Source organism: Oculina patagonica, chromosome 2 (assembly GCF_052425735.1).
Source record: "Oculina patagonica isolate OP01 chromosome 2, crgOcupat, whole genome shotgun sequence".
In the NCBI taxonomy this organism is placed as follows: Eukaryota; Metazoa; Cnidaria; class Anthozoa; order Scleractinia; family Oculinidae; genus Oculina; species Oculina patagonica.
In genome coordinates, this window is record NC_135759.1 from 31,733,571 (window position 1) to 31,761,213 (window position 27,643).

At 37.1% G+C, this 27,643-nt stretch overlaps 2 protein-coding genes and 4 non-coding genes across 8 annotated transcripts in view; 2 read left to right on the forward strand and 4 right to left on the reverse strand.

Moving 5' to 3' along the window:
- Positions 1 to 4,825: 4,825 nt before the first annotated feature.
- LOC144641987 (beta-1 adrenergic receptor-like) lies at positions 4,826 to 6,296 on the reverse strand. The gene has a single exon (XM_078500994.1). The coding sequence runs from the start codon at positions 6,171 to 6,173 to the stop codon at positions 5,265 to 5,267; it is 909 nt and encodes a 302-aa protein (XP_078357120.1). The 5' UTR covers positions 6,174 to 6,296; the 3' UTR covers positions 4,826 to 5,264.
- Positions 6,297 to 7,998: 1,702 nt separating this feature from the next.
- Positions 7,999 to 27,643, reverse strand: part of LOC144644156 (uncharacterized) — a 49,743-nt gene continuing 30,098 nt past the window's right edge. Inside the window, exons 1-3 of one of the 3 annotated variants that reach the window (XM_078503582.1) lie at positions 25,153 to 25,359; positions 12,213 to 12,335; positions 7,999 to 8,668 (exon numbers count right to left, since the gene is read on the reverse strand). In XM_078503582.1, coding sequence (XP_078359708.1) covers positions 8,343 to 8,668; positions 12,213 to 12,335; positions 25,153 to 25,321 — 618 coding nt within the window. In that variant the 5' untranslated portion in view covers positions 25,322 to 25,359 and the 3' untranslated portion in view covers positions 7,999 to 8,342. Of the gene's footprint in view, positions 8,669 to 12,212; positions 12,336 to 15,896; positions 16,796 to 25,152; positions 25,360 to 27,643 lie in introns of those variants that run through there. The other 2 variants (XM_078503581.1, XM_078503583.1) reach the window with 2 other exon arrangements.
- Trnaq-uug (transfer RNA glutamine (anticodon UUG)) lies at positions 8,088 to 8,159 on the forward strand. The gene has a single exon. It is a non-coding gene; the product is annotated as a tRNA-Gln (tRNA).
- Positions 21,501 to 21,572, reverse strand: Trnaq-cug (transfer RNA glutamine (anticodon CUG)). The gene has a single exon. It is a non-coding gene; the product is annotated as a tRNA-Gln (tRNA).
- Trnaq-cug (transfer RNA glutamine (anticodon CUG)) lies at positions 26,290 to 26,361 on the reverse strand. The gene has a single exon. It is a non-coding gene; the product is annotated as a tRNA-Gln (tRNA).
- Trnaq-uug (transfer RNA glutamine (anticodon UUG)) lies at positions 27,513 to 27,584 on the forward strand. The gene has a single exon. It is a non-coding gene; the product is annotated as a tRNA-Gln (tRNA).

Consider the following 27,643-nt stretch of genomic DNA (forward strand, 5'->3'; position numbering starts at 1 on the left):
ATGACAAACAAATACACCTACCTCATATCTTTATATCTCCAATTGACTTCACCTATGAAAGCGCAACTTCTGAGTTCAACGTAAGAGCGCCTTGCATACGAGATACGCTTACAAATGTTATTAAAAGAACAGGAAACCAGTAAACACGTCCAAATATTGTAAATTTTTAATAACTTTCAGTGCATTGTTTGAAAAACCTATATTGGTCTAGAATTAATTTCTGGTTCCTTAAGCGTACGCCAATTAGCGCCTGGAGAGTGAAAAAAGTGGCTATGGTAATAGACCAGAAAAAGTTGTCTAGTCTGTGGTTTCCCTTATTTACTTTTTCAGTTCAACAAAAAAAAAAAAATATAAAAATATTTATTTTAACATTATACATACATGTTTATTTAAAATTTCATATATAATAAAATAAATATAAATTTGAAAAGGGGTGTTCCGAATTTGTTATATCGTTTCCATGTTAAATCGAGGCTAATCTAGAAAACTTATCTCGCTCTTAGAGTTTTTATTTTTAATTTTAACCATCAGGTGATCAGTTCCAGATATTTTCTTTAATTATCAATGTACTGTTCAAGAGCCGCTCTGCCGTGAATCTGGTTTTTAATTTCAATTAGGCCAAAAAAATAACTTCGCTAATTTATTCACTAACAAACAAAGCACAAAACACCTCCCCTCAATGGTGAGAACACCGCCTGGCAGTCTTTTGTCTTCACTTTTTTCACAGCAATATATTTCACGGAAGTTTCGTAAAGGTCCCACGCGGATGTGTAATAATTTTGATAACACAGTGACTTAAAATGAAACTTGTAATAAAGTTGCATGGAAAAGAAAATGACTTACTATGGTAAATATTTTAGGTTAAATTACTCGCCTTACTTTACCTCCGTGTAACAAGCTGTTGCGAGGAGATCCTTATTCTCAACGTTTTCGTAGAGAAGCAAATTAGGTTACATTAAAAGAAACCAACGCCTGCGTTAATTGAAGCTTATCAGAATATATAAATTTCTATATTTTTTGAATAAATTTATAAATGCTGCTTTCTACTTCTAATCCACCGCTATGAACTTGTGTTCCAGTGAGAAGTGAAGCTAATGCCAACAGAATCTTATTGATTTTAGAGTTATCTTATTAAGTTTGTTTTCGATCTAATTTATGTTAATTCCCATTTCTTTATATATTCATTTTTATTCGGGATGCGGACATTACTGTTCGTTCATTTCATTTCATCTACCCCATTTACACATTATTAAATTTATATTTCAATTCTAAATAGCTCTACCAGCTTCGGTGCGCAATCGTTCATTAAGATCGAAGTTTCAAATATATATATAAAGAAGTTTCATTAGGAGTCCTCTCGAATTTGTTAGCCCCAAGTTGTCATCATTTTCAAAACGTCCTATAGTAAACTCCACGGTTACTACATTTAGTCTTCATCTGATGTTTAAGTGATAAATTTTCTTTTCATTTGCCAGACATTGGCTGTCTGTATATTTACTTATTTGCTGACCACAAAAATAACTGCTAATCTACCAACTAATTCCAGCTTTATTATAAGTACTTTATACCGGCGACGATTAAATTTATTTTCAACTGTTCCGAATCTAGATATAATGTCAGGCTCGATTTATTTCACAGAACTTGTATTAAATTTGAATAGAAAAAGCAGCGAGTTAAAGATATCCATTACGCAGTCTCGAAATCCGAGATATTTTTTTTTCAATACACTCAACTCTCTCTAAGATCAGACGGACACCGTCGGCCGTCGGGACCGGTTAAATACAGTGAAATGACTGAAAAACGGCAGGGACGGGAACAACAGCAGGTGTCCGTCTTACAGAGGTGTTTGTTAAGAGAGAGTTGACTGTAGTCTTGTAGAATTGTAAGCTTTTGTTGGCGGTATTCAGTAATAGATTACATTTTTTGTAAACTGGTATTGTAAGATTTTTAACTTTCAACCTGTAGATAAATTTTAGAATGGTAATTAAATTTACCCCTTATCATTTTCTTTGTCATGTACTTTTGTTTTCCTTTCCTAATATTTAGTTTCTGTTTCGCTATGTAAGAGATTTGCTGAACATGCATGACAACCGGTATCATAAAACTTAATCTTGAGTGGTTTTGACGACCTGTAACTAGTAGTTCCATGAGTCCTTTAGACATCTATGACGTCAAATTAATATACGCCTTCATTTAAATGAATTGGCTCTTCTAAGACTTTGGGTATGTCTACCTTATCATTTTACAAAATATAGTCTGGGCATTTGTCTTTTTGTTTGTAAAGGCTCCTGGCAAGAGCTATTGTAGAAAGCTGGAACTAGTTATACAATCAAGAGGAAAGGGACTGGCACTTGTCTGAGGATGATGTAATTAACCCTACAAGTCAGACGTGGGGGGGGGGGGGGGGGGGGTGAAGAAAAGGCTTTTTGAGGCCGGCTCCAAACGATGATTTAAGTTATAACTAAAACTAAAACTGGCAACATTTTCACGCTAGTTCCATGTGACCACCAACTTTGACATTTCCCTGGAAACCAGTTTTTAACAGTTTTTTTTTTACGAAATCAGCCCTTTTTAGTTTTAAGGAATGTTATTTCTATGTGTTATGGTGGCATTTGTGTTTTTACACTTATTTAAGCAACAATCAGATATTATTAAAACATTTAAAACTAATTAACATATTAATTCTAAAATGCTAAATATCCAAGATGGCGGAGTATTGCCTTATATTTTTCTATCTTGAAACATAATTTTAAAAGAGAATTAAGTTTTACAGTCCACTTACTTTGAACTAAGGGATATTTAACGAAAAAAACTATTTTAAAGAAATTCAAAATGGCGGATCCAAGATGGCGGCTATTTCAGTTTTAAAGACGTTATAATGACTTTATTGTTGTTACAATGAGAACCAAAGTTTTATCAGATAGAAGAATCTCATGAGGCACGTTGCTGTTGAGAGTTTGTGGTTATAAATACAGTATGGAAATATTGATTGAATACTATATCATTCAACAAAATCAAACAAATGATGCCATATTTTTTCACAATAACACCAAAGCATCTATAGTCATTAGAATTACTGTCTACATCATACTGTGAGAAACAGGTGGCCATAGTATTAACGTATTTAAAGTTACAGAGGGTGAGATGATGCGTATTAAAACAGTTAGATATTTGTTGTAACTTTGTCGTTTGTTGGGCGTCCAAGCTTACACTATCGTTAATGAAAAACTGTGCCATGTTTTGGTGATTACATACAAGTAAATAAAAACTTTAATAAAAATTGGCTCCAAGAATTACTCTTATTTTGAGAAAATTGTCGATGAGCCAAAATTATCTGTTAGAAATTGCATCACAGGATAAATTGAGCATCGTGATTAACGAGTTTCCATGGAGATGTATAAATTGTCATTACAGCTGTCATCAAGCTGGGCTGTACTCAAACAAAAAAATTTACCGAGGCAATATCAGAAAAAGAAACACTTCTTTCGCATTTACTTACTTACTAGTAACGCACATAGCCCCTTACAGGAGCATGAAAGAATTGAATAAATTTGAAATTTTCACTGAGGCAAGTGCTTCGGTTGGTCTGTTACTGGCTAAGACCCTTCAAGTCAATAATAACGTGCCTTCATTTATGTAAAATGAAGCAGTGTTATTTTATTCGTCCCTATACGTATTGTTATACAGGTTACGTAAAGAATATCTTGATGACGATAATTTTAAACTATTTTCTACAGTTTACTGGGAATTGATTTTTTATAAATATATTTAAAAACAAACTCTTTAAAGTTCAAGCTTTTAGACGATATCAATGAAAAGTGGTTCAGTTTAATTTGCATATTAATTTGGCCAGCTGCTGACATGATTTGTATTTTTAGGAAACGTCTTAGGAGGCCGTCTTTCTGAAAAACACCCACTCAATTTCACGTCGAAAAGTGTCGTCCTTTATCGGCTAAAATATGCAAAATCACATGTACGTTTTCAGTATTTTAAAAGCTATGACCGTTTCTATCAGCACATGTGCGAGTAATAACGACTATATAAGCGGAAATGCTGTTATTACTCGGACATGTGCTGATACCAAGCTGATACAAATGGTCATAACTTTTAAAATACTGAAAACGTACATGTGATTTTGCATATTTTTTGCCGATAAAGGACTACACTTTTCGGCTGTGTAGAGTAGAGTTATCAGCTTGGTCCCGAAATTTAAATATTCGCTTCTAAATCAAGGTCATTTTTCAACCTTCGTTCGATGCCAATCAGTAGTGGTCATCATATCCTTGTTTTTGCATTTCCAGGTAAATCGAGGGAAAAGTTGCTACTTTCTTAGAATAACAGAAGGGAGGGATGCGAATAAAATATTTGACAGCGGCTCGAAAAATGCCTATTTTTATAATTTTCCAGACGTTGCAGTGGGCCCGAAGGGGCAAAATATTTAATGGCTCCTAACGCAGCCAAAAAAATCATTTTAAATCATACCAAATCTGTTTTAGTTTTGGCCTCGGTAAAGTCTTTCAGTTGCTAGAGTTTCAAGCAAAATTATTTTTAAACGCGAATTTGAGTGGGTGTTTTTCAGAAAGACAGCCTCTTAAACTAAATATCAATGAAATCATGTCCTTGCAATTTGAGTTGAATATCTTATCTTCATCTAATCCACCTTTGTTAGTAAATTAACTTCAGCCTTACAAGGGAAACAATATGCCGTACAACATATTTTGCAAGTGCTAGGTGTTTTATTTGAGTAAGGCAGCAAAACTATTTCTTCTTTCTTAGTATTATTAATTATTTAAAATGAGTCATTAGTTAAAATGTTTCGGGTACGAAAGACAAACAAACACTGTACTGTATATAGCCAGAATCATATACCACTGATATAGCCAATACGTATGAAGAATATAAGTTTTTAAATTACCAAATTGGAAACAACCGTTTTTAAAAAGTTGTTTCGCAAATTTTATATTCGGCAAGTTGGTGTGTTTCGGCAATTGTCTGCATTTAGCTCCCACATTCAGTGAAGTATACATCCGGTTGCCTAGACTTGTAGGTTTCTTTGCAAAGTGAGCTAAATTGTCATGGTGTTTGTTTTATGAACATTAATATAGTCTAAAGCAATATTTTCATAATTATAAAATTAAAGACTGAACCTTCGGCAATTTAAATCCTCTTGCACTGAATTATATTTACCTTCTCTGGCACTTTCCTGCAGAAATTGCAGTTTAATTTACCAGTCTTGCATTTAATCAATTTCCAGTAAATACTAATTATAATTGATGACAAGAAATGGCTTTCTTTACAGCCTTTCTAAATTCCCTACTTCGTATACAATAAATGAATGGGTTAAAGGCCGAGTTGCTGAATTCTGCCAACGCTCCCCAAAACCAATATCCGTTTATTCTCGTTTTCTTACAAAGATCAGAAGTGAAAAACTGAACAAGTGATATCACTAAACTTGGGGTCCAACAAATTGTAAAAACACCAACGATTATTCCTATCGTAAATGCGGCTTTGCGGTTCTTTAGTTGCACGATAGCTTCATCTGGGTTAAAAGTCTCCTCCGCGGAAATTCGTCTGATTTGGAGTCGAGCTGCCTTAAAAATGAAATAATAACAGACTGAGATGAGTGTTAGAGGTGTAATTACAGTGATCGCTGTAGCGGCTAGCCAAAGTTTCGGCAACTGAAATGGATCTGTGATAATAAGGCGCAAACAAGCGAACAATATGGAAAAGATCCAGATGGAAACGATGATGATTCGAACGCGTTTCCAGGTCATGATTTCATTGTAACGCATTTTTGTGACTGCTATGTAACGATCCGTGCTAACTGCACATAAGCTCAAAGTAGTTGCAACGATAGTTTGCATCGTCAAGACTTCTATGACAGTCGAAAGCTGGTTATCACTTTCCCAGATATTCAAAACGCTCTTTGCAACCCACAGAGGATTCATGAACAACCCCACTGTGAAATCAGCGACGCTCATAGATCCAATAAACGCGTTTGAGACGCTCCTCTGGTTTTGAACTCTATAAATAGCTGCCAAAATGAGTCCGTTTCCAAATAAAGAGGCCAATCCCAGTATTGCGTTCATCGTAGATAGGACAACAATTTCTGTGTTTGTGAGTGCCCCTGAACAATCGTTCAATATCGCCATCGGTGAACCTGTAGTATTCATGTCTTGGGCAAAATAGAACAAGATTTCAAGGGTTCAATTGCAGCCGTGTCGCCCGCCTTTCTTTGTGAACGTTTTCTTTCTTCAAGAACGTTTTCGTAAGAGAAGTCTAAGAGAGAAAAACGATGCCAACACGACCCAAGTCAACTCGGCACTAAATAAGAGTGCTAATTAGTCGAAGTACAACAGATGCTGTTTTCTCATAAATGGTCATTATCATTTTGTATCTTGGTGAGCGACATTTAAAAGTTTGGATTGTCTTGCATTTAAACTACAAGATTACTGAATAAATATGACACAAATTGGTTAATGCTGGCAAAAAAGAACGATAAATTTTGCAAACGTATCCCGTAAAATGTAAAGATATTTCCATGCGAAACGATATTAGAAATAAAAACACATATAGGCATAATTAAAATTTGAATTTATTTCGCAGTCAGAGTTCTCGGCAGAACGAGAAAGAGAGCTATACAAGAAATTACCAAGCCTAATTTTTGGCGGCGCTCGAGGGCAGCGGTCTCTTATTTGCATTCCCGTAATGATTTTAAGCCAGAATTAAACGTCTAGGATAAATTCTTCCAGGATATACTTCCAAAAATTAGACAGGTAAGAGTACACAGCATTTATCAGGGGTTTTTGTGCTTTTAGCTAGGGAAGTGTCAATTGAGGATGTGTTTGAGTGACCGCTATCATGTTGCACTGGCAGCTGTTCCCAGACAAACTCTTTGAGTTTATTGTCGCCCTTTCAAAACCTAGAAGTATCACTGTAAAGTAAAACCTTTTGGATATTTTTTTTGTATTTGTTTTCGACAAAATTACTAGGATTTCCTCTTCAGCGTACTCAGTAAACACCTGGAAGTTGGGCTACGATAATATCAGCCAAGAAACTTCTCCAAGACTTAATTAAGGCCCTCATCCAAATTTTTAATCTAAATTGTCAAACCTAAAAACCTTTTTTCACACACCGGTATTAATTACAAAACCTTAAATAACAATGCAAATTTTGGGGTCAATCCAGGGAGATGTTTTGAAATGAAGTCATCTTTTTAACGTGCGATGTCTCGAATAAAAGAATTTACCGTGTTAAAAAAAACAACTTTATAGGTCCATACCTTTTCTTTCAGACGCGGTAATAATGACCCCTGGACCGTGCGCGGAGCAGAACCGTATAATAAGTGATGAATAGGACTGAGTGGAGTCCAATTGTGAACGAGTGATCAATAAAAACGGACGACCAAGAAGCGGTAGTCCGACTTGCACAACAAAAGTCCTATTACCAATTAATAATAACCATTACAAAATTCGAGGAAAATTTTTGAGAAAGGGAAACCTTGTAACGATTTGACCTCTAGTAATTTGCAAGGAAAAAGCCGTTTCTGACATGATTTATTAAGGAATATCAGAAAGAAGTATTTAGCATGTTTAGTATTTTTGGACATTTTAGCTGCTTGCGCTCCGCATTAAACCTTTTTCAGTCTATTTTTTTTTTTTTTGTATTTATGCAAATGTAACTCCTAGCCTCGTTCCAGGTTCTCATTCGTTTTGTTCTTTACACATGCTAACGAGGCTTGGAGGTCACTTTGCATGAACACGAAAGAATAACAAATAGGCTATAGAAGGTTTATTTGGCAAAGAATTAAAGGGCATGCTAAGAATCAGTAATAAGGGACGGACCATTTTTTTTTGGAGGGGGGATGAAAAATATTGAAAAAAATTGTTTGCAGGGCCTGGAAAGAAAAATAAATTGTTTGCAAAAACGATATGTATAACAAAAAATAGTAAGAATTTTGAAAAAAAAAATGTTTGAGAGGTGTATAAACTAAAATTTTTCATCCCCCCTCCAAGAAAATAATGGTCCGTCCCTAATCGAGATATAATTCAGTTAAATCTTTGGTTATTATTTTGCTAAGAGTAGTTGGTCCCATGGTGTAATGGTTAGCACTCTGGACTTTGAATCCAGTGATCCGAGTTCAAATCTCGGTAGGACCTGTTTACATTTTGCGAAATATTTTTTTTTTTATAATCATTTCTTCATAAATCGACTCAAATGCTCCCAATGATAGATGTTTGAAAATCAAATGAAGTTTTAACTTCCCATTAAGTTTTTAGAATTTGGCAAACAACGCATGCTTATGGATAATATCACATTAAGGATGATTCAGGATGTCTTCTTCATACACACGTATAAGAACCATTTGTATTCACGCAGTTGGTATGTTGATCACATATGTGAGAGCCGGCCTTGCATTCGTTTATGTCCTTGCACGAAAATCCGTCGTCATAGAAACCATCATGACACGTGCATTTATATGAGCCCACGGTATTTGTGCAGTTAGCGTGTTTATCACATGTGTGTATCCCAAGCTTACATTCGTCGACATCGGAACATTGGTTACCATAGTAACCGTAGAAGCATTCGCACGCGTAGGATCCGATGCTGTTTATGCAGTGGGCGTTTGTTGGGCAGGAACTATTTACAGATGCACATTCGTCAATATCTAGACAGAAAGCAAGGAATGGTTAAAATCATAATACTTTAATGATGTTTTAGAACCCAGAGCATTTTCAGTGGTGTTTCAAATTTCGAAAGCTCGACAAAGTAGCACAAATCGTTTAACCGTTATAAACCCTACTGACAAACGGACTTTCACTGATAAATGCTTTTATGCCGTTACAAATCAAGGATCTTGTAACGCAGGTTCCTCTGTGCCTGGACCATTTTAAAGGTTGTAGAACAACTCTCCTTTCTCGCGAATTGAGGAGGCAAAGTGCCAAGTTTAATAAAACAAAGTTTAGAGGTAAATGTGGAAGTTGATGAAGTTGCTTCTAAGGTCTGGTTGACATTCGATAACTGATTGGTGACTGTGGTTAAATGAAACAACGCAGAGCCGACACAACAACGCACGCGAAGGACAGAACGAAGCGAACCGACAGACGGCCGCCCGAACGAAGAACACACGCCAGCGGGAGAGGGCAGAGCGACAGCGCACAGGCCAGCGAGCACAACAGAGAAAACAAAAAAAAAAAAGACGCAAAGCAGCAAAAAAAGGACGAGCAAGGGAGGCAAACCAGAGGACAGAGCCACAGCCCGCCACCAACACGACAGCCGGCCCACAGCCGCACGGCACCCAGCGACCCGAGGGAGCCAGAAGACGAGAGTCAGAGGCACGACGAGCAGGAGAGACGCACACCCCGCACTGGCGACCGGTCGAGAACCTCCCGTGACAGAAAGGACAAGAAGAAACCCAGAACCGGCCGCACAGGACAAAACGAACACGGAGCGGCAGGGATCGATGGCGGAACGGCGAAAAGCCGCGCCGAAACGGAAAACGCAAAAAGAAAAAAGCCGCACCGAAGGAAAGAAAAGCAAAAAAGACACGCGGGCGGAGCCGCAGACAGACCAAAGAGCAAACCAGCGGACAAAACAGGAAAATGCACCACAGCAAAGAAACCCACAAGAAAAAAAGGTCCGGACCACGACGCGAACAAACGAAGAGCATGAAAAAGGAGGCCCAGGAGAAAAAATCCAGCAGCAGAGCGCGACACCCAAAACGAGAGATGGCAAAAAAAACGGCAAATGCAAAAAGGAACGCGCCCCGCACAAGCATGCCACCACAGGGCACAGCAAAGCAAACCAAGACCAAACGTCCGAGAGACACTCGCAACTGGAGGCACCACGACAAACAACTCAAAGGTGAAGGAAGCGACGCGAACAAGTGGAGAGCCGAAAACACAGAAAACCCCGACGACCGAAGCCACGAACGGACAAAAACAACACAGACAATGCCCCAGAAACAAGCAGCAAGCCGGACAAAAGAAGAAAATGCAAAACAGACAAAACAGCGGGCCGATCAGCGGACCGAAAAAGAAAGCCCGGAGGAGGGAAACGAAAAAAACAGAGGGAGGAAAAAACGAGCAAAAAGCCCGGAGGGCGGAAAAACCCCACGGCGGAAAAAAAAAAAAGAAAAAAAACAACATGCAACCCCCCCAACAGAAACCACCAGAAACACCACACCGACACCCACAACGAACGCCACAAAATAATTCCACCTTGCTCCTGATGCATGTAATTCTCTACGTAAAACACAAATAAAAACTTAACAACGACTCAAAGAGAAATGACGCGTGCACAATCCCTGTAAAATACGGAAAAAAGCTACAGGGCACACACTTAAGTTGAAGAAGCAAGAATGCCAGTCCAAGAAGGGAAAAGAGAAGGAGAGGAGAAGATGGAAGAAGCAGGGAAAGAGAGCTAAGAAAAAAGAGAGGATGGGGGGTAAGGGGAGCAGGGGACGGAGGGGGGACAAGAGAAGAGAGGAGACTCGAGGGGAGAGAAAGGGAAGGAGAAAACCGAAGTAGATTACACACAGCACGTGTGGGAAGGGGGAGAGGAAGGTGGGAGGAAAGTGGAAGCGAGAGCGCTGAATGCGATGACACCTAGGAGAGCGACAAAGAGGCACGCCCATCCAATCAATTACGCGAAAAAGAGAGACTGGGAGGGAAAAAAAAGAATGAAAAGGGAGAAAAGAAGAGAGCAGGCGAAAAGAAGACAGAGAGGGAAAGAAGAAGAGGAGGGAGAACGAAGAGAAAAGGAAAAAAGAGGAGGAGAAAAGACGAGAGCGAAAAAAAAGGGAAGAAAGAAAGAAAGAAGAGCCAAAGGAGAGAGAACGGACAAGAAAGGAGAGGGAGTGACGGAAGGAGAGAGAGGAAGAGGAGAAAAGAAGGGAAAGAAAAAAAAAAATGAAAGAAAGAAGGAGAAAAAAAAAAGAAGAAAGGAAAAGGAGAAAAACAAGAGAAGAAAAGGGAAGAAGAAAAGAAAAAAGACGATAAAAAAAAAGGGAAAAGGAGAGCGAGTGGAAGCACAGAAGGGGAGAGAAAGGAAGAAAGAAAAAGAAAAAGAAAAAGAAAAGCAGAGAAGAAAAAAAGAGAACAAAAAAGGAAAAAAAAGAGAGAAGAGAAAGAGGGAGAAGAGAGAGAGAAAAAAGAGGGAGAAAGAAGGGAGAAGAAAAAGAAAAAAAAAAAAAAAAAAGTGTATATGACACAGGTTTTTTTTATTTGCCTGGTCGAATGTACGTGGAATGCTGATGGGAACATCGAAAAAAGAAATTCGAAATCTCTTTTTTTTTCACCGCGTTTTCGCGCTCTAAAATCGTAAAATTACACTTCCGGTTGGGTCCAAAACCGCGCACATCGGGGAGCTGGGTCTATTCTGCCTTTGACGTCATGGCCGATCTAGACCCAGCTCCCCACTGTGCGCCGTGACGTCAAACAATTGCAAGAATGCGCTCAGTGATACACTCAATAACCAAACAAACCGAACATGTAATTTTAAAGCTGCGACGGCATAGATTTAAAATCGCTAAAACAACACAACACGTGCGCTACTTCTAAATTCGTTTTGAGCCTAATACGTCAAGATTAAAAACCGCCTTTTCATTTTACTTACCTGTATATTTGCTGATATGATATATGATAGCGTTTTTTTCACACGCTGTTTCCATCGGCTTTTCTAAAAAAACTATTATTACACTAGTATCCCTCTAGACTTCAGATCATTTATAAACTTCCAAGCCTTTAGCTTTTTTTCGGTTTTCCGGCAACCAAGCAGCAATCTTCCTTTGAAATTCCCTGTTCAGTTTGTTTGGTTGTTGAGTGTATCACTTGTTGACGTCACGGCGCCCAGTGGGGGAGCTGGGTCTAGACCGGCCATGACGTCAAAAGCAGAATAGACCCAGCTCCCTACTGTGCGCGGTTTTGGACCCAACCGGAAGTGAAAATATTGCGTGTTTTAGGTCGGAAACGCGGTGAAAAAAACGAGATTTCGAATTTCTTTTTTCGATGTTCGCATCAGTATACCACGTAGATTTGATCAGGCAAATAAAAAAAAATCTGTCATATACACTTTAAATGATAACATTATTCTGCAGTTTAGCTCGTGAAATTCCAAGTACTTTTAAACAAACAAAAACAAATATCCGCACTGCATGTATATGGATTAATCACAAGAACATGAAATAAAGTATTCGGTTAATTTTTTATTACCTGTACAGACATGTCCATCTCCCTTGAAACCGACATGACATACACAACTGCTATTCTTGTTGTTTTCGGAAGAGGTGCAAGATGCTTGACTAGCGCAACCAGGCTTTACTTTCTTATCAGCGTCTTCAAGCAACAAACTAGCATTAGATCTGCTAAATTAAATAATAACAACAACCACAGCAGCAATAATAATAATAATAATAATAATAATAATAATAATAATAATTAATATTGATAATAATATTATAATTACAATAATTATTATGATAATTTTAAAATTTAAAATTATAATAATAATAATAATAATAATAATTATAATTATTATAATTATTTATTATAATTATCATTATTGATCATTATAAATGGTTTACTACACCACATAAATGTCCAAAAAATAAAGTATTCACTCTACATAGCTCAACAACATTAAAAAAAACCAACAGGTTAAAAAATAAGTGAACTGTTAGCTTAAACTATAAAAATGGTGGAGCATTCACGATTTAAGAACTGCAGAGTGAACAAAGTCTCAAATCTTGGTATCTCCTAGAGAAGATTTGGGCTACCACCACTAGGGCTTTCCACAAGTTGCTCGGCAACTTTTTGGCAACTTATCATATTTCGAGCAACTTTTTCCCACTTTAAGCAACTTTTTTCTCTTTCGAGCAAATTGTTGCATTTTGAGCAATTTCTAGACCGAAGATCTCCGAAGATTGTCCGAGTGTTGTTTAAAGGCCATACGAACGTTTCCAAGGATTAACGAAGTTTACCGAACATTTTCGAGGAACATCCGAAGACGTTTCGACTTTCAACTCATTCTGCATTAAACATTGCAAAATTAGTTAGCAAAAATGACGTCATCGAAATCTTCATGATTTTTCTTGGTGAAGGAAATTTTTGCCTTTAAATGTTATTAAGATAGTTCTGTTGCAGTGAAATTGCGTGAAACTGCTAAAAAATCTTACCTCCAAAGCATATACTTGGAGAAAGTTTCTTGAACTTAATGATAAAAAGTAGCCTTTTGGTTTTTTTTGGGCAACGTTTGAGCAATTTATTCAATCAAAAGCAACTTTTTGGATTTTTGGAGCAACTTTCGAGCATGTTTTTCAGTAGTTTCGAGCAACCTGTGAAAAGCCCTACTCACCACTCTTTGATTAACATTAGTCTTCATTATCCTGATAAGGCTCGAACCTAACCTCCTATTTCCAGTTTCGGTGTAAAGACTGAGTTTGTTGTAGCAAAAAATGATAAAACCTAGATGCACAGGAATATATTTTTTTTATCCCGTGTTTGTTTTAGACAACTAGTACTCAACGATAAAAATACTGAGGTTTCTAAGAAACTTATTAAAAGCAATTGCATTAAAGAATAATATCAGACCGATTAAACGGGACTCAGACCCCCGCTATTTAAACTATCACAACTCGTCTCAAACGAGTCAAACGCCTCAAGCACTGCAGAATTAAAAAAAGAGTGAAGTTACCTCCATACATAAATCATGATACACAGCAACATTAACCATAAGATGCAAAAAAGACTATCTAACACTGGAATTTGTACGTTAAACCCGGCCCTAGCATTTACGAGTTACCAATTGGATGAATTGAAACAAGCTTTTAACTTTTTAAAAAATGTTACCAAGTCAATTGGTAGCTATCATCGTGATTTTGCAGTTTCCATCGCAGCATGCTGAAACTCAACAATTTATTTTCTTATTCTAAAATAAACGTATCTCTTTCTAAGTCTATGTAAGCTTAATCGTTTGGTATTTATTGACTCAAAAAATACCCATTTCCACAACTCTGCCAATGAGGCAAAAGTGCAAAACTCCAAAGCTGAATCTAGTCACAAATAAGTCATATTAGTCGACAATAGTACTACTTCGACGAAATTTTTTATTTTGAAACTGGTGTTATTAGTTTTCACATCATAACTAATCAAGCCCGGAAGAGGGTGCTAATGGGGGTACCCAATTGTCAGTTAACTGCAAATTTTAAGGCTAATTGTCAGTTAACTACTATTTTTTTGGCCAATTATCAGTTAACTACTAAATTCTAGTTATCCGTTAACTTTCATTTTCTTACAGCGAAAAGTATTGCATCATAACCCGAATTTTCTTTACTTCAGCACGTCAGTGATATAAAAATAACTTGACAGGCATGCGAGACTCTCGCGCAAGCGTATTAGCCATTTTCATACTTTCGATCTCACGAGTATATCTTTGAGACACCTACCTCTTTAATATAATATGTTGTTCTATTGCACGCCGGGTTCAAATTTGGACTGTGTTTGGTACTGCTGGTTGGTATTGCGTTACACAAAGCAAGATTTTTTCGTTTGTTTTAAGTTCTGGTCGAAGGGCCTGCTTCCTGTTTTCAAAAAAAACTTCTGGGAGAGTTCTTTGGACTAAGCTCTCTGGGTAACCTCTCTCGATAAGATGTGATTGGAAGTGGTAAACTTTTTCCTCAAATTTTGTTTTAGAGGAATTTGCTCTAAGCAGTCTTAAGGCCTCCCCCTTGATAAAAACCTTTATTAACTCCTGTTGGGTAATACGAGGTGTAATAAGTCTACTGATTGAAATGTTTCTATGGGCTTGTAATGGTTGCGTGTGTCAAGCACTGATTCGTATGATGCGACCTCTATTTTAGTGCCTCTATTTTAGTGCCCATCAAATGTTTACAAGCTATGTACATTGAATTGTGCTTTGCCATGTCAAACGGTATGCAACCTCTGTGTCGTTCGAATGCCTATTCTTTGTCATCATCTTGATAAAAACTCAGAATAACTTTGACCATGCCCCACTCGACGCCATCACGGAGATCAACATGTGTCTGGAACGACCCGGGAACGACCCTGGTACCTTCTGCATCGGTTAGTATGTCACCTGGTCACGCAACGGGACAGGTAAATGTCACGAAATAGCGTTGCTAGCTAATAGGAAATAACTTTGTTGCTTTTATCAACAACAACAATCGTATTCAGTATAATTAATAGAATGTCACTTAACTGTTAACTTTTCATTTATCAGTTTACTACTATTTTTTGGCCCAATTGTCAGTTAACTGTTAACCCCATTAGCACCCTCCCGGAAGGCAGCTATGCTCACCACTAGACTATTAACATTTTTCATTATCCTTATCATAAGATTCGAAACTAGCCTTTTTCAAATAACGTTCGATGATACACGAAAATAAGAAGTGACTAAAATTGATAGCATATCTTGCTGAGATATAAATGAAAGTGTTTTCAAATTTAAGTCGGTAAGAAAAAATTAACCTGCATGGTACTGCAGCAAAATTGATGAAAAAGGCTCAAGAAACTAACGATAAAAGCAATTGTCAATTGTATAAAAATTATCGCTTCTATAAAAATGTAATAACAAATTGTAAATTATTTTAAAAAAATCAGACCACTTCAAACCTTCGCTATTTCCGCTAAGATCTTCCAGATGATCAATAATATTGTTTGTCGCACGAAGGCTTGTCTAGAAATATTATTCGCCTCCTTAATACGGCCACTGTTTCCGCAATGGTTACGCTGACAATCGCTTGTTGAACGCAGGTCATACATCAAACAATATTTTATATACAAACCCTACCTCGACAATGATACGGAAACGCTTAGTTTGGACTTGAATAGAGACATTCTCAAACTAGTTACTGTATATTACTGCCCAAACAAACTTACCACAATGATCTCCACGAATTATAGGAGCCGCAATACCGAGTAGCACAATAATAGTTATAACTAGAAGTAAATCCACAGTGTTTCTTGTCGTAGCATTTCCTGCTAGAAACTTGCAGTCTGTCGTAACATCGCGATCTGTCGTTTGATGTGTCGGCAAAGTCGATTTCGTTGGAGCCATTTTTCCGCTTTGTCGAAATATCAAGCGTGGTTATAACGGGGTTAATGCTTCGACTATTTTGATTGAAAAATCATGCCTAATTATATACTTATAGATGTTTTAAAAAATGGCAGGATGCAGAACTGTGCTGTTTCAAGAAAATCAAGTCATGAATAATTAAGGACACCTTATCAGTTTACCCTTGGTGTCTTTAGCCTCTGTTTCAAAGCGAGGCCCGGCTTTAATCAAAGCTAATTTAATACAGGAATAAGAAAAGTTTTTCACCTAATTTCAGCAAATATTGCCAGGTGTTAGAATCAAAAGACAAGACTGATATTCTGATTAAGTTTAAGATACCAACTGTAATCTTTGTCGACTTCAATTCCGCCGAAATCTCTGACCTACAAAGCTTAACGGGCGAGCGATATTGAGGTTACGAAACAGGATAATTAACTATCAGCATGAATTTGCAGTTTCGGGTCCCATGCAGCAGCGCTGAAACGCAGTATTTCGTTTTGTTTTTTGTCACTGTTGGCTCGAACCAAATGACAAGTTTGGAATTCTAATTAAATGACAGTTTTATCGTGATTTCGCAGTTTCTACGCAACATGCAGTGCTAAAAGCCTACAGGCCATTTTCTTTATCAGCCAAAAATGGTTTCATTAGGAAACGATTTCATAAGATTTGCAGATTTATTTAATATTAAATCTTTTACTCGGCAAAATTAATATTGCGTCGGCCGGGAATCGAACCCGGGTCAACTGCTTGGAAGGCAACAACAACAACAAGCTTTATTTGCATGACTGTAAATTTGTTACAATATTGCAAAAGCGTAAACTTATTTAGTAATAATAATAATAAAAATAATAAAATAATAATATATAGTAAAAAACAAAAATGATTCATATAAAATTAATTACATTGATAGTATTTTGTTACGTAAATCAAAACAAGATGATATAAATTTAATCAATTGCATGGTCACAAAATGATCGGGAGAATTCATTAATTCTAAAATCAAGTCAGGCACTGGTAGTTGGCTGACATTTAAGATGATAGGCTGTATTGTCTTGTAAAAGTTATCTCTTATTGTTGCATATTTGGAACAATAAAAGAGAAAATGAATTTCATCTTCGGTTTTATTACAATCACAGACCGGGCAGAGCCTATTATGTCTGGGCGTATTGTTATATCTGCCTAGTTCGATCATTAACTTATGATTGCTAATACGTAATTTAGCTAATGTTCTCCTACCAGAAACTCTCCTAGTTAACTCTAGATAATTGGAGGAAGCATATTCGTTCTTAAAAGATCTATAAAATTCTAGTTTTTGAGAATGCTGTAGAGTATGCTGCCAATACGAAATATATTTCTGTTTCATTAACTGCAGAAACATTGTCACTTTTGCGGTATCTACTAAATCAGGATTAAAATTACCAAAATTAAAATATTCGGATATCTTCATAAGATTAGAGTACAAACTATTTTTACCAGCGGTGTGAAGTTCTAATGAAATTAAAAAAGACTGTCTAACAAAAGAATCCGGTTGCTTTTCTTGGAGATATATCAAATAGTTGAGGATTCTTTGATTAATGGTGATAAGGAGAGGAAATCGACCAAGCTCAGCTCTACATGCAACATTAGAAGCCTTATTACTGACTTCAAGATAGCGTTTACAAAACTGTAGATGTGTTCTTTCAATTTGTGAACCATCCCAGGCCTTAAAATCAGATTTTACATAACCACCCCAAACTTCACTATTATAGAGCAGAATTGGAGATATCATTGCATCAAAGATTCTACAGGCAAGAGAAGGTTTCAATCTACTAAAATTTGTGTGTCGTCTCAAACTAAAAAGTGCATGAAGTCCTTTCTCTTTTAGGTGATCAAGTGAGATTTTAAAATTTCCTGTAGAAGATATTTTGGTTCCTAAATAAGTGTAATCTTGTAACCACTATACCACCGACGCCATTTACTATCATTCAGAGCAGCCGTAAAATAAATATTTTGGCTTCTTATAGGTCTCCACACACGTAGGGAAAGGACGCAGGAACAAGGTGCATTGACATGTAGCAGCTACACGTTTCTGCTCGGAGACCTCATGAGCAACATAAAATCGCCAAGAAAGCCTTAACTCTAGCAATGCAGGGTTAAAACAAATGTCTTCTTTCAGTTTAGAATATTTGAGCTTTTAAACTTCAGCCAACATAAAACAATAAGTGCATTCTTGGAAAATTACCAGACATGTTGTAATTTTTGTAATATTTCACACACAAAATATAGCATTTAGCTGTTGTTGTTTTTCCCCGTTGTCAAAAATAATGCTTCTGTTATGTAGCAGAATGGGTTTTTTCGTTTCAGTATATCAAGAGAAGCCGTTCTTCCGGGATCAGACAGTTGATAAATGTCCCTATACTAATATCATCAGGTGTTACCGGGATAAATAACAATGCAAGTGTGTACTCAGTGTTTGGATTGACGCATATATCTTCATTTTTTTTGCCAGCATTAGAATTCCACTGATTAGGCTTTACAGAATGAGATTACAATTATTAATGACAGGAGATTTAAGCAAACTTGTCAGATAAACAATAAAAAACCCTTGTTTACAGGTCGACACAGCTTAATCTCTTCCTTACACGACAATTTTAAACGTTAGATATAACAAAAAAATGCGAACTATGAGCAGGAAAATTCCTAGACAGATTAAACGAGAAAGAAGGTCGCCGGAAGGTAAAGAATGAGAGTTGCACTTTAACTTTCTTTAACTCTTAAATCCTATTTACACGCCGACTTGTCGACACGATTTGTTCCAAGCAAATTTACACGCTGCGACTCGACGGCCCGATTTTCTTTGCCTTATTTGGATTGCGAGGATAAAAATCGGCCCGAAATCTAAAATCTGTGGTTCTGTAACAGAGTTTTAAAAATCGGGCCGATTTTTAACTGTTCGATTATTTTCCTATCATAAGATCAAATCTGGGTCAAATCTGGCCGACAAATCGTATCGTGTAAACCAGTCTCTATGGACTGTCTTGTCAGCGGCTTGTGGGTGCAAAACAAAAAAGACTTCATAAAAAAAAACTGTTCGTTATACGGCTGTAAGGGCGATTACTAAAAGGTACGCATACGGGGTTTGTTACGTTAAGTCGATAACGATTAACTAACTCAGCACTGCACTAATTAAAAGCAATTGCATAAAAAATTACACCAGACCTTCGCTATATCCGCTAAGTTCTTTAGGACGATGAAAGTGTTTTCAAATTTAAGTCGGTAAGAAAAAATTAACCTGGTACTGCAGCAAATTGATGAAAAAGGTTCAAGAAACTAACGATAAAAGCAATTGTCAATTGTATAAAAATTATCGCTTCTATAAAAATGTAATAAAAAATTGTATATTATATTAAAAAAATCAGACCACTTCAAACCTTCGCTATTTCCGCTAAGATCTTTCAGATGATCAATAATATTGTTCGTTCTCGCACGAATGCTTGTCTAGAAATATTATTCGCCTCCGGCTTAATACGGCCACTGTTTCCGCAATGGTTACACTGACAATCGTTTGTTGAACGCAGGTCATACCTCAAACAATATTTTATATACAAACCCTACCTCGACAATGATATACGGAAACGCTTAGTTTGGACTTGAATAGAGACATTCTCAAACTAGTTACTGTATATTACTGCCCTAACAAACTTACCACAATGATCTCCACGAATTATAGGAGCCGCAATACCGAGTAGCACAATAATAGTTATAACTAGAAATAAATCTACAATGTTTCTTGTCGTAGCATTTCCTGCTAGAAACTTGCAGTCTGTCGTAACATCCCGATCTGTCGTTTGATGTGTCGGCAAAGTCGATTTCGTTGGAGCCATTTTTCCGCTTTGTCGGAATATAAAAGTTTATTTTTTACTGGTCACTTAGTCACAAAGGTTACCATAGCAACGATTGTCGTTTTCTTTTGTTTTCAAACAAGCCTTATTTTCTCGAAATCGTGATTGACTCTTGGTATTCATATTTTGATATGTTAAAGTTTAGTAGATTGACTAACTGTTGACGAAATTTTAGAAAAATCTGTAAGAGCATTTTCAAGTAAATCAAGAATGAAGTTTTCAAAAAATTTCGTTTAAATGTGAAATAGGCGCTTTTAAATTGTTTTGTAGTCTTTGAGCGCAGTTATTCAAAATGAAATATAAATACTTACACCATCAAAGACCATTAACTTAAAGCGAGAGAGTGAGTTTTTGCTTTAATTTGTTAAAATATATCGACTGCCAATTGTAGGAATCTACAAGAAGTTACAAAAAACTTTATTCTTGATTTACTCGAAAATGCTCTTCCAGATTTTTCTAAAATTTTGTCTGTAGGTGTTCAATCCACTACTTATACCAAAAAATGAATACCAAGAGTCAATCTAGATTTTGAGAAAATCAAGCTTGTTTGAGAAAAAAAGAAAACGACAATCGTTGCTATGGTAACCTCTGTGACTACGTGACTAGTAAAAAATTAAACTTTGGTCATATTTGATCATTATGGTGTATTTTGGCAAAAATCGAACATTGGCTCCCTAAATCATTTTCATTTTCAAAACGACCACCGTAGGGCTAAAAAAACTACATCAAGCCTCCTTAAAAACAATTTTGTATAGAAGCTAAGTCGGAATTTTGTGGGCCTGGATGAAAAAAAACATGAAGACAGAAATCCGTCTACATTTGCAGGTTAGAATTTTGTGCCTACTACCGACTGGTCTTAGACTAATGCAAACTAACCACGAACTGAATTATAGGAACCGCAGTACCGGATAGTTCAATGATAGTTATGACTAGAAGTAAATCCACAATGTTTCTGGCCGTAGCATTACCTGCTAGAAACTTGCAGCCTGACATGTCGTAGCAATTTGTCTCTTGATGTACGACCAAGTATCCGACGTATCCATGTTTTCGTTTGATTGAAATGTCAAGCGCGCGTAGCATAGTGATCATTTTTTTTTGACTTGATTAAAACATCTTGTATGAGAATGCTTTCTTAAAAAAGACAGCGTGGAACTGTACTTTTTTCCACGAAATCCCGAAATAAACTCTACAGGAAAGATGGCCATAGCCTCTTGCCACGGTTTCAAAACCAAGTGCAGAACACTATAAATCAGTTATTATAGGTAATACAAAATAAAATGTTTTGCACCGGGACTCGCTTTGAAACAGAGGCTGCGGAATTCAGAAATAGTTTTGGGGTAGCTCTGACGCAGCAGCGCTGAACTTGAAGTCTGCATTTCTTATAAAGTAAAATATATTCACTTCAGCGTTCCCCGCTTAAAGCCAACTTTTCCTATAATGTTAAAACTAATAAAGATAGTATCAACCAGTCTGTTATTCCTAAAATTAAAAAAAAAAAAAAACTGATATACATATTGATGAGGATCCAGTTAAAATAGAAATTACCCAAGGTCCCACCGAGATTTGAACTCGGATCGCTGGATTCAGAGTCCAGAGTGCTAACCATTACACCATGGGACCAGTTACGGATAATTTGTGAAGTAAATGCTATACTTCAGTGACGTACGTATGTCAGTATCTCAAGTGACGTAAATGTGATTTTCAGTCAAAACAAGCATGTTTTTGCAAACACTGTTTGCCAATGTAGACAAACATTATACTACCAAAAGAAAACATTTCGAATAGGTTCGTGGAAACTTGTGTGCTGAAACCGAGTTTATAATTTTATTCGTGGAGGGTTACTGTTTTCTTTCTGATTATTATGATGTACCTTCCGACATATAACTTATTTCATTAAAACGTCGTTTTTTCATCATGTATTAAAGGAAGGCCAACACATGAAGGCGTACTGCATTTAGTCTAGTAACCAAACCGTACGGTCAGAATAATCTTAAGTTTAAGTTGTCGAAAAATCAGAACTGTCTCCATGGTCCTGTTTATAAATATAAGAACACGCCTGGTGTAGCTAGCCGTGCACACCATTATTGTTTTCTACCGCATAGTTAATCAAATAGACGCCGCGGTATTTTTACGTTTGAGTACTTATTGTCCAAAATAAAGAAATTACAGGGGCTAAAAGAGTCAAAAAATACTGTGGTCGAAATCAGGCATAATCAATTAAAAAGGGGGTTGACACTGATTAAAAACCGGGATTAAACTTATAACGTTTCGAATGCAAAACCTCCTCGAATGCAAAAAAGAAGTACGTGAAGTACTACAAAGATAAGGTTTTTATTTCGACAAGTCAAAGTTCGATACATTACAGGGACGGCGGAGCAGTTTTCCAGGTGGGGGGGCTGACATGACTAGTGACTTTAAGTGGGGGGGCTTAAGAGACTTTTCTTTTAGTAAGTCTTTATTTTTTCGGAAAAAGTGGGGGGGGGGGCTAAAGCCCCCCCACCAGGCCCCCGGCTCCGCCGTCCCTGCATTACCGGTATCATGACGATTAACTAAGTTTTTTTAGAGCTTAACTAAAAAAGTTCTACGTGTTTGAAAATAGCGATATGCGGACATGTAAGCGCCATTTGTCAAAGCACTTTGGTTTTGGTGCGAAACGTTTAAAAAGTAAAAACACTCGTTTACCTAAGGAAATGGGAGTGTGTTTACACTCAGCATCTATTTTATCGATTCTTGCTCGTACTAACACTTCAATATGAACGAAATAAAACTGTCTTAGACGTTCGGACTGCAGTGAAGTCAGCGGCTTGCGGGTGCAAAACAAAAAAGACTTCATAAAAAAAATGTTCGTTATACGGCTGTAAGGGCGATTACTAAAGGTACGCATACGGGGTTTGTTACTTCAAGTCGATAACGATTAACTAACTCAGCACGGCACTTATTAAAAGCACTTGCATAAAAAAATTTACACCAGACCTGAAGTCGCTATCAGTCCGCTAAGTTCTTTAGACGATGAATTATTACACCTGAATATTTATTGTTTTGAAGACATTATGGATATTATGGACAAATTAATATGTACATGCCCCCTGGGCATCCCATAATTATAGCTATTTGGCCACTTGGTCTATTGTCCTTGACAAGTATTCGCCTCCCAAAGACCGAAAACGTACGTTAATTGAACGCAGGCAACACCTCGAACAATATTCCTACAAACCTGTGAATCATTCTACAAATTGTTTAAAACCAACACTGACTTCCACTCAGTATCTGCATATTACTGCCCTAGCAAACTAACCACAATAATCACGAATTATAGGAGCCGCAATACCGAGAATAGTTATGACTAGCGGGGAGCAAATCTAACAATGTTTTCTTTGTCGTAATGTTCCTTTCTAGAAGCTTACAGTCTGGCATGACGTCTGTCTCGACTCGTGATGCATTGGCAAAATCGTTTTCGTAGGAGCCATCTTTACCCGTTTGATTGAAACGTCAAGCGTACTTACGTGCTTAAAGTTAAAAAAATTGGCACTTTGGAACTGTGTTGTTTCTAGGGAAATCAAGCATGAACAAAAGGACAACTCCTTGAGCCCCGCTGCCTTTTGCCTCTGTTTCGAAACGAGGCCCGGTGCAATGTGTTTGATTTGTATGAAAATGAACCTGTTTGTAAAATGTATTTTTATATGAAGAATTTCGACAGTTTTGCACCTAATTCGCTTTGAAACAGGAACTCAAACATGGCCTTTACCTATCTTACTAGTATGGATGAGTTCCCGAGTTAAGTAAAGCTAATTAATATTGAAATAACAATTAAAAACAAGAATTAGAAAAGGTATTCATCAGATTTCAGGAAATGATGTCAGTAGTTAGAAATCAATGACATGTTTGATATGTGTGACCAACTCGTAATCTTTGTCCACTTCGATTCTGCCGAAATCTCCCGGCAACTAACCTTCGTCCTTTCTTCACTCGCCAGCAGCGGGCTAGCGATAGCCAACATTTGATTTAGTAATAACAACACTTATGAAACTGGACGAATAACTATCAGCATGATTTTGCAGTTTCAGATCCCATGCACCGGCACTGAAACCCTAAATTTCACATTTCTTTATCTAAACGAAGACAACACTGCAGAATAATGGTATAGCATCAAAATTTATTCCTCTGTAGTGTAAACGAGAAAGAGAGTCGCCGTTGCCGTTGCCGTTGGTTGTACTTAAGCTTTCTTCAACTCTTATGGACTATCTGGTTAGCACTCTAAGGCCCGGTTCAGACGCCGTACTTTTCATGAGCCGAACTCAATTCGAATTTGGACCGACCCAAATTGACAAAAGTACGCCTCTTGATTCAGACGCCGTACTTTTTGGCCGTTTCAAAGCCGTTCCTAATGCAGTTCCAATAAAACCAGTCAAACTGCCGGCAAAATACATTATAATAATTTATGAATTAGGATCGGCACATGAAAAGTACGGCGTCTGAATCAAAGCCGTTCCAAAGGCGTTCCACAGGCGAAATTCTCGGCCAAGCCAGGCGGGAAGAACGGGTGAGCCGTTCCAAATTGAAATAGCCATTCTCATTTGATTCAGACGCCGATCTTTTCATGTACTTAATTCAAGGAATTAGGTTCGGCTCATGAAAAGATCGGCGTCTGAACCGGGCATCACTAAGCTCAACCTTACTCAAGTATGATGAAAAGACAACAAAATGAATAAAAAGAATTGTCTGAAAACCAAAATTCATGATCTCACGTATTGGTGGTATAGTGGTGAGCATAGCTGTCTTCCAAGCAATTGACTCGTGTACGATTCTCGGCCGACGCAAATTTTGTTAAGTCAAAACAAATAATTAAAATGGAAGTTTTTTTTTTCTGGTGTTGAAAAAAATGTACAGAAGTCCGAATTTTGTAAGCCCGGATGCAAACATACAGAAATCTGGGGGCCTGACATTTGCAGACTGTAGACTAAGTGTATGTGTCGTGTTACCATTTACATTATTGAGAGCTAACCGCAAACAGGCTTACCGAAGTGCTATAGTTTATCAGGCTAACCGGAGTAAAAGTCTGCAATCTGCAGATGTGTGTCGGACACCGGACACCCCGAAAATCTAGATAGAAATCCGCACCGCGTTTGCCGGCCAGACTTCTTTGCCATACAACTAGTCTTAGACTGAAATAAAAACTAACCATGATCTAATAAGAACTTACCACAATGATCTCCACGAATTATAGGAGCTGCAATACTGAGTAGCACAATTATAGTTATAACTAGAAGTAAATCCACAATGTTTCTTGTCGTAGCATTCCCTGCACGAAACTTGCAATCGCTATGATCTGTCTCTTGATGTACTGGCAAAGTCGTTTTTGCTGGAGCCATTTTTGCGCTTGGTTGAATCAAGCGTGCTTATGTATGTAAATGATTTCCTAGAAATGGCATTGCGGAACTGTGCTCTTTCCACGAAATCCCGCTTTATAATTACGCTCTATTAGCCAATCAGATTGTGCGATCAGTTCATCAGCATGACGTGTGGTGGAGCAGAAAAAAACAATAATAAGAAGAAAGGTTTTGAATTTGCACGACTCGTTAAAAAACACACACAGTTTAAAAAGAAGTTTGTTAAATTCTCGAGTTAATTACAAGTGAAAATATTAAAGCATGTTTTTTGCTTGTATTTCAATTGTATTTCAATAAATGGTTCTAATCCTGTATTCTGGTCATGCATATGGAATCTTCTTCGTCTGCGATTACAACGTGTAACGCTGCGTGGCATGTAACGCAAAACATTCCGGCTTAGAGGACCTTAAAACTGGAATGTAGTCCGAAATGTCGTCTTGATCTTTCTCTTGATGGGTATTAGCCTGCTACGCAGACGTACTTTCAGCTCGTCAGTCGTCACGGCAATCTTGGGAAAGCTAGATTGCGTGACGTGCCAAAAGAACGTCTGGCGTTGAGGGGTAGATGGATATTTGCAAAGCATTTCTCGTAGAGAACTGATATTTTTTCGACTTGTTTAAAATATCTTGTATGCCTTTGCTTTCTTTGGAAAAAAAAAACAGCGCGGAGCTTTACTTTTGCCATAAAATAGTTTCAACATGAAAGTTAGTCATTTGCCTCGCTTTCAAACCAAGCGAAGAAGTCGAAGAATACTTCAGATTTTATTATGGGTAAAACGCATTTTCAAATAAAAGAATTTGCACCTGGGCTCGCTTTAAAACAGGATTTGACATCACCCAGGTTAACTGTCAACTGTTTTTACATGTTAAAAAAAGCAATGTCCATTCTGCTTTTCCAAAAATTAAAAAGATATACCCATTGAGTCTGGATGGAATTCAAAATTTTATTCAAGGTCCCACCGAGATTTGAACTCGGATCGCTGGATTCAGAGTCCAGAGTGCTAACCATTACACCATGGGACCAGTCACACTATATAACGTTATGAATTATACTTTTTATTTGTACGTACGTATGTAAGTATTTCGAGAGACGTAAATATGATATCCAGTCAAACCAATATTTTCTGCAGTATAAACCGTCCAATGCAATGACTGTTTGTTATAAAGAACTCGGGTCGATTACTGGAAGGTAATCATACACCGTTTATATTCAGTTAATAAAAAAGAACCGGAATTGCGTTTTCTGATTCTTCTTCAAGTCCAAGTTATAAGAAAACCCAGTGTTATTGCAGAACTGACACTAGCTCTAAAGATGACCGCAACGATTGAAAACGTTTAAAGTACAGTTTTAACAGCTTTTTAAACTAAATTTATATTTTTACTCGGCGAATTGTCCATACACAATTTATGTCTTTATAAACCGATTAAATCCGAAATTTTTAAAACAAAACACATTAGTGTCACCATCAAGGTCCCGCCGAGATTTCATCATCATCATCATCATCATCATCATTTTATTTGCCACATAAGAAGAATTATCTCATTAAAATCTAAAACTAAGCAATGTTGTTGCATCAAAAGCAGCAATCTATCTAGTATTCTTCCAAACAGTTTGATGTGTTAAGAACCCGGGTTCTAAAAATGTTAGATGCTATTTATCTATTGCTGGTTTGCAGCTGACATCACAGCAGCCATGTTGGATGACAGGAACAAAGCGTTCTCCTCCGTTGGGAACTAAACTTTTTTATTATGCAAATTCCGCAAAAAACATGTTTTATTGTTTTGTCAACCAACATGGCCGCCTTGTCACGTGGTTGCAAACCAAGAATAAGGCAAGTTAACCGCATAAAAGTGTAGCCCTTTTAGGAGCAACATGAATTTACGAAAGAACTGACATTTAGAACAACATTTCTACTTTCAACTAGGCCGTCTTAACATTTACCTTGAAGAGTGCACTTCAATAATTGATAACAAATCAGTGTTTCGTGAAAACTTTCATAAGATAAAATTTTAATTAAACTCTGTTGAAGCAACATTGGAGGACTTGGAGTCTCGTTTCGCTCTTTTCCGTTGAGAAATTGAACCATTCGTCTCTTCCTTAATCAAGTTGGCCTTTATTTAGATTATGGTACAAAATTTATTTTGTTCTAATGTTTTAGAAAATCCAAATATAGGGTCCCATGGTGTAATGGTTAGCACTCTGGACTTTGAATCCAGCGATCCGAGTTCAAATCTCGGTGAGACCTTCAAATGCTCATATCATTCTTTATTTCTTTGTTTTCTTTTTGCTTTAATAGAACGACAT

Coding starts and splice junctions, on each gene's coding strand:
- LOC144641987 (XM_078500994.1), bottom strand. CDS start 6,173: ATGAATACTACAGGTTCACCGATGGCGATATTGAACGATTGTTCAGGG.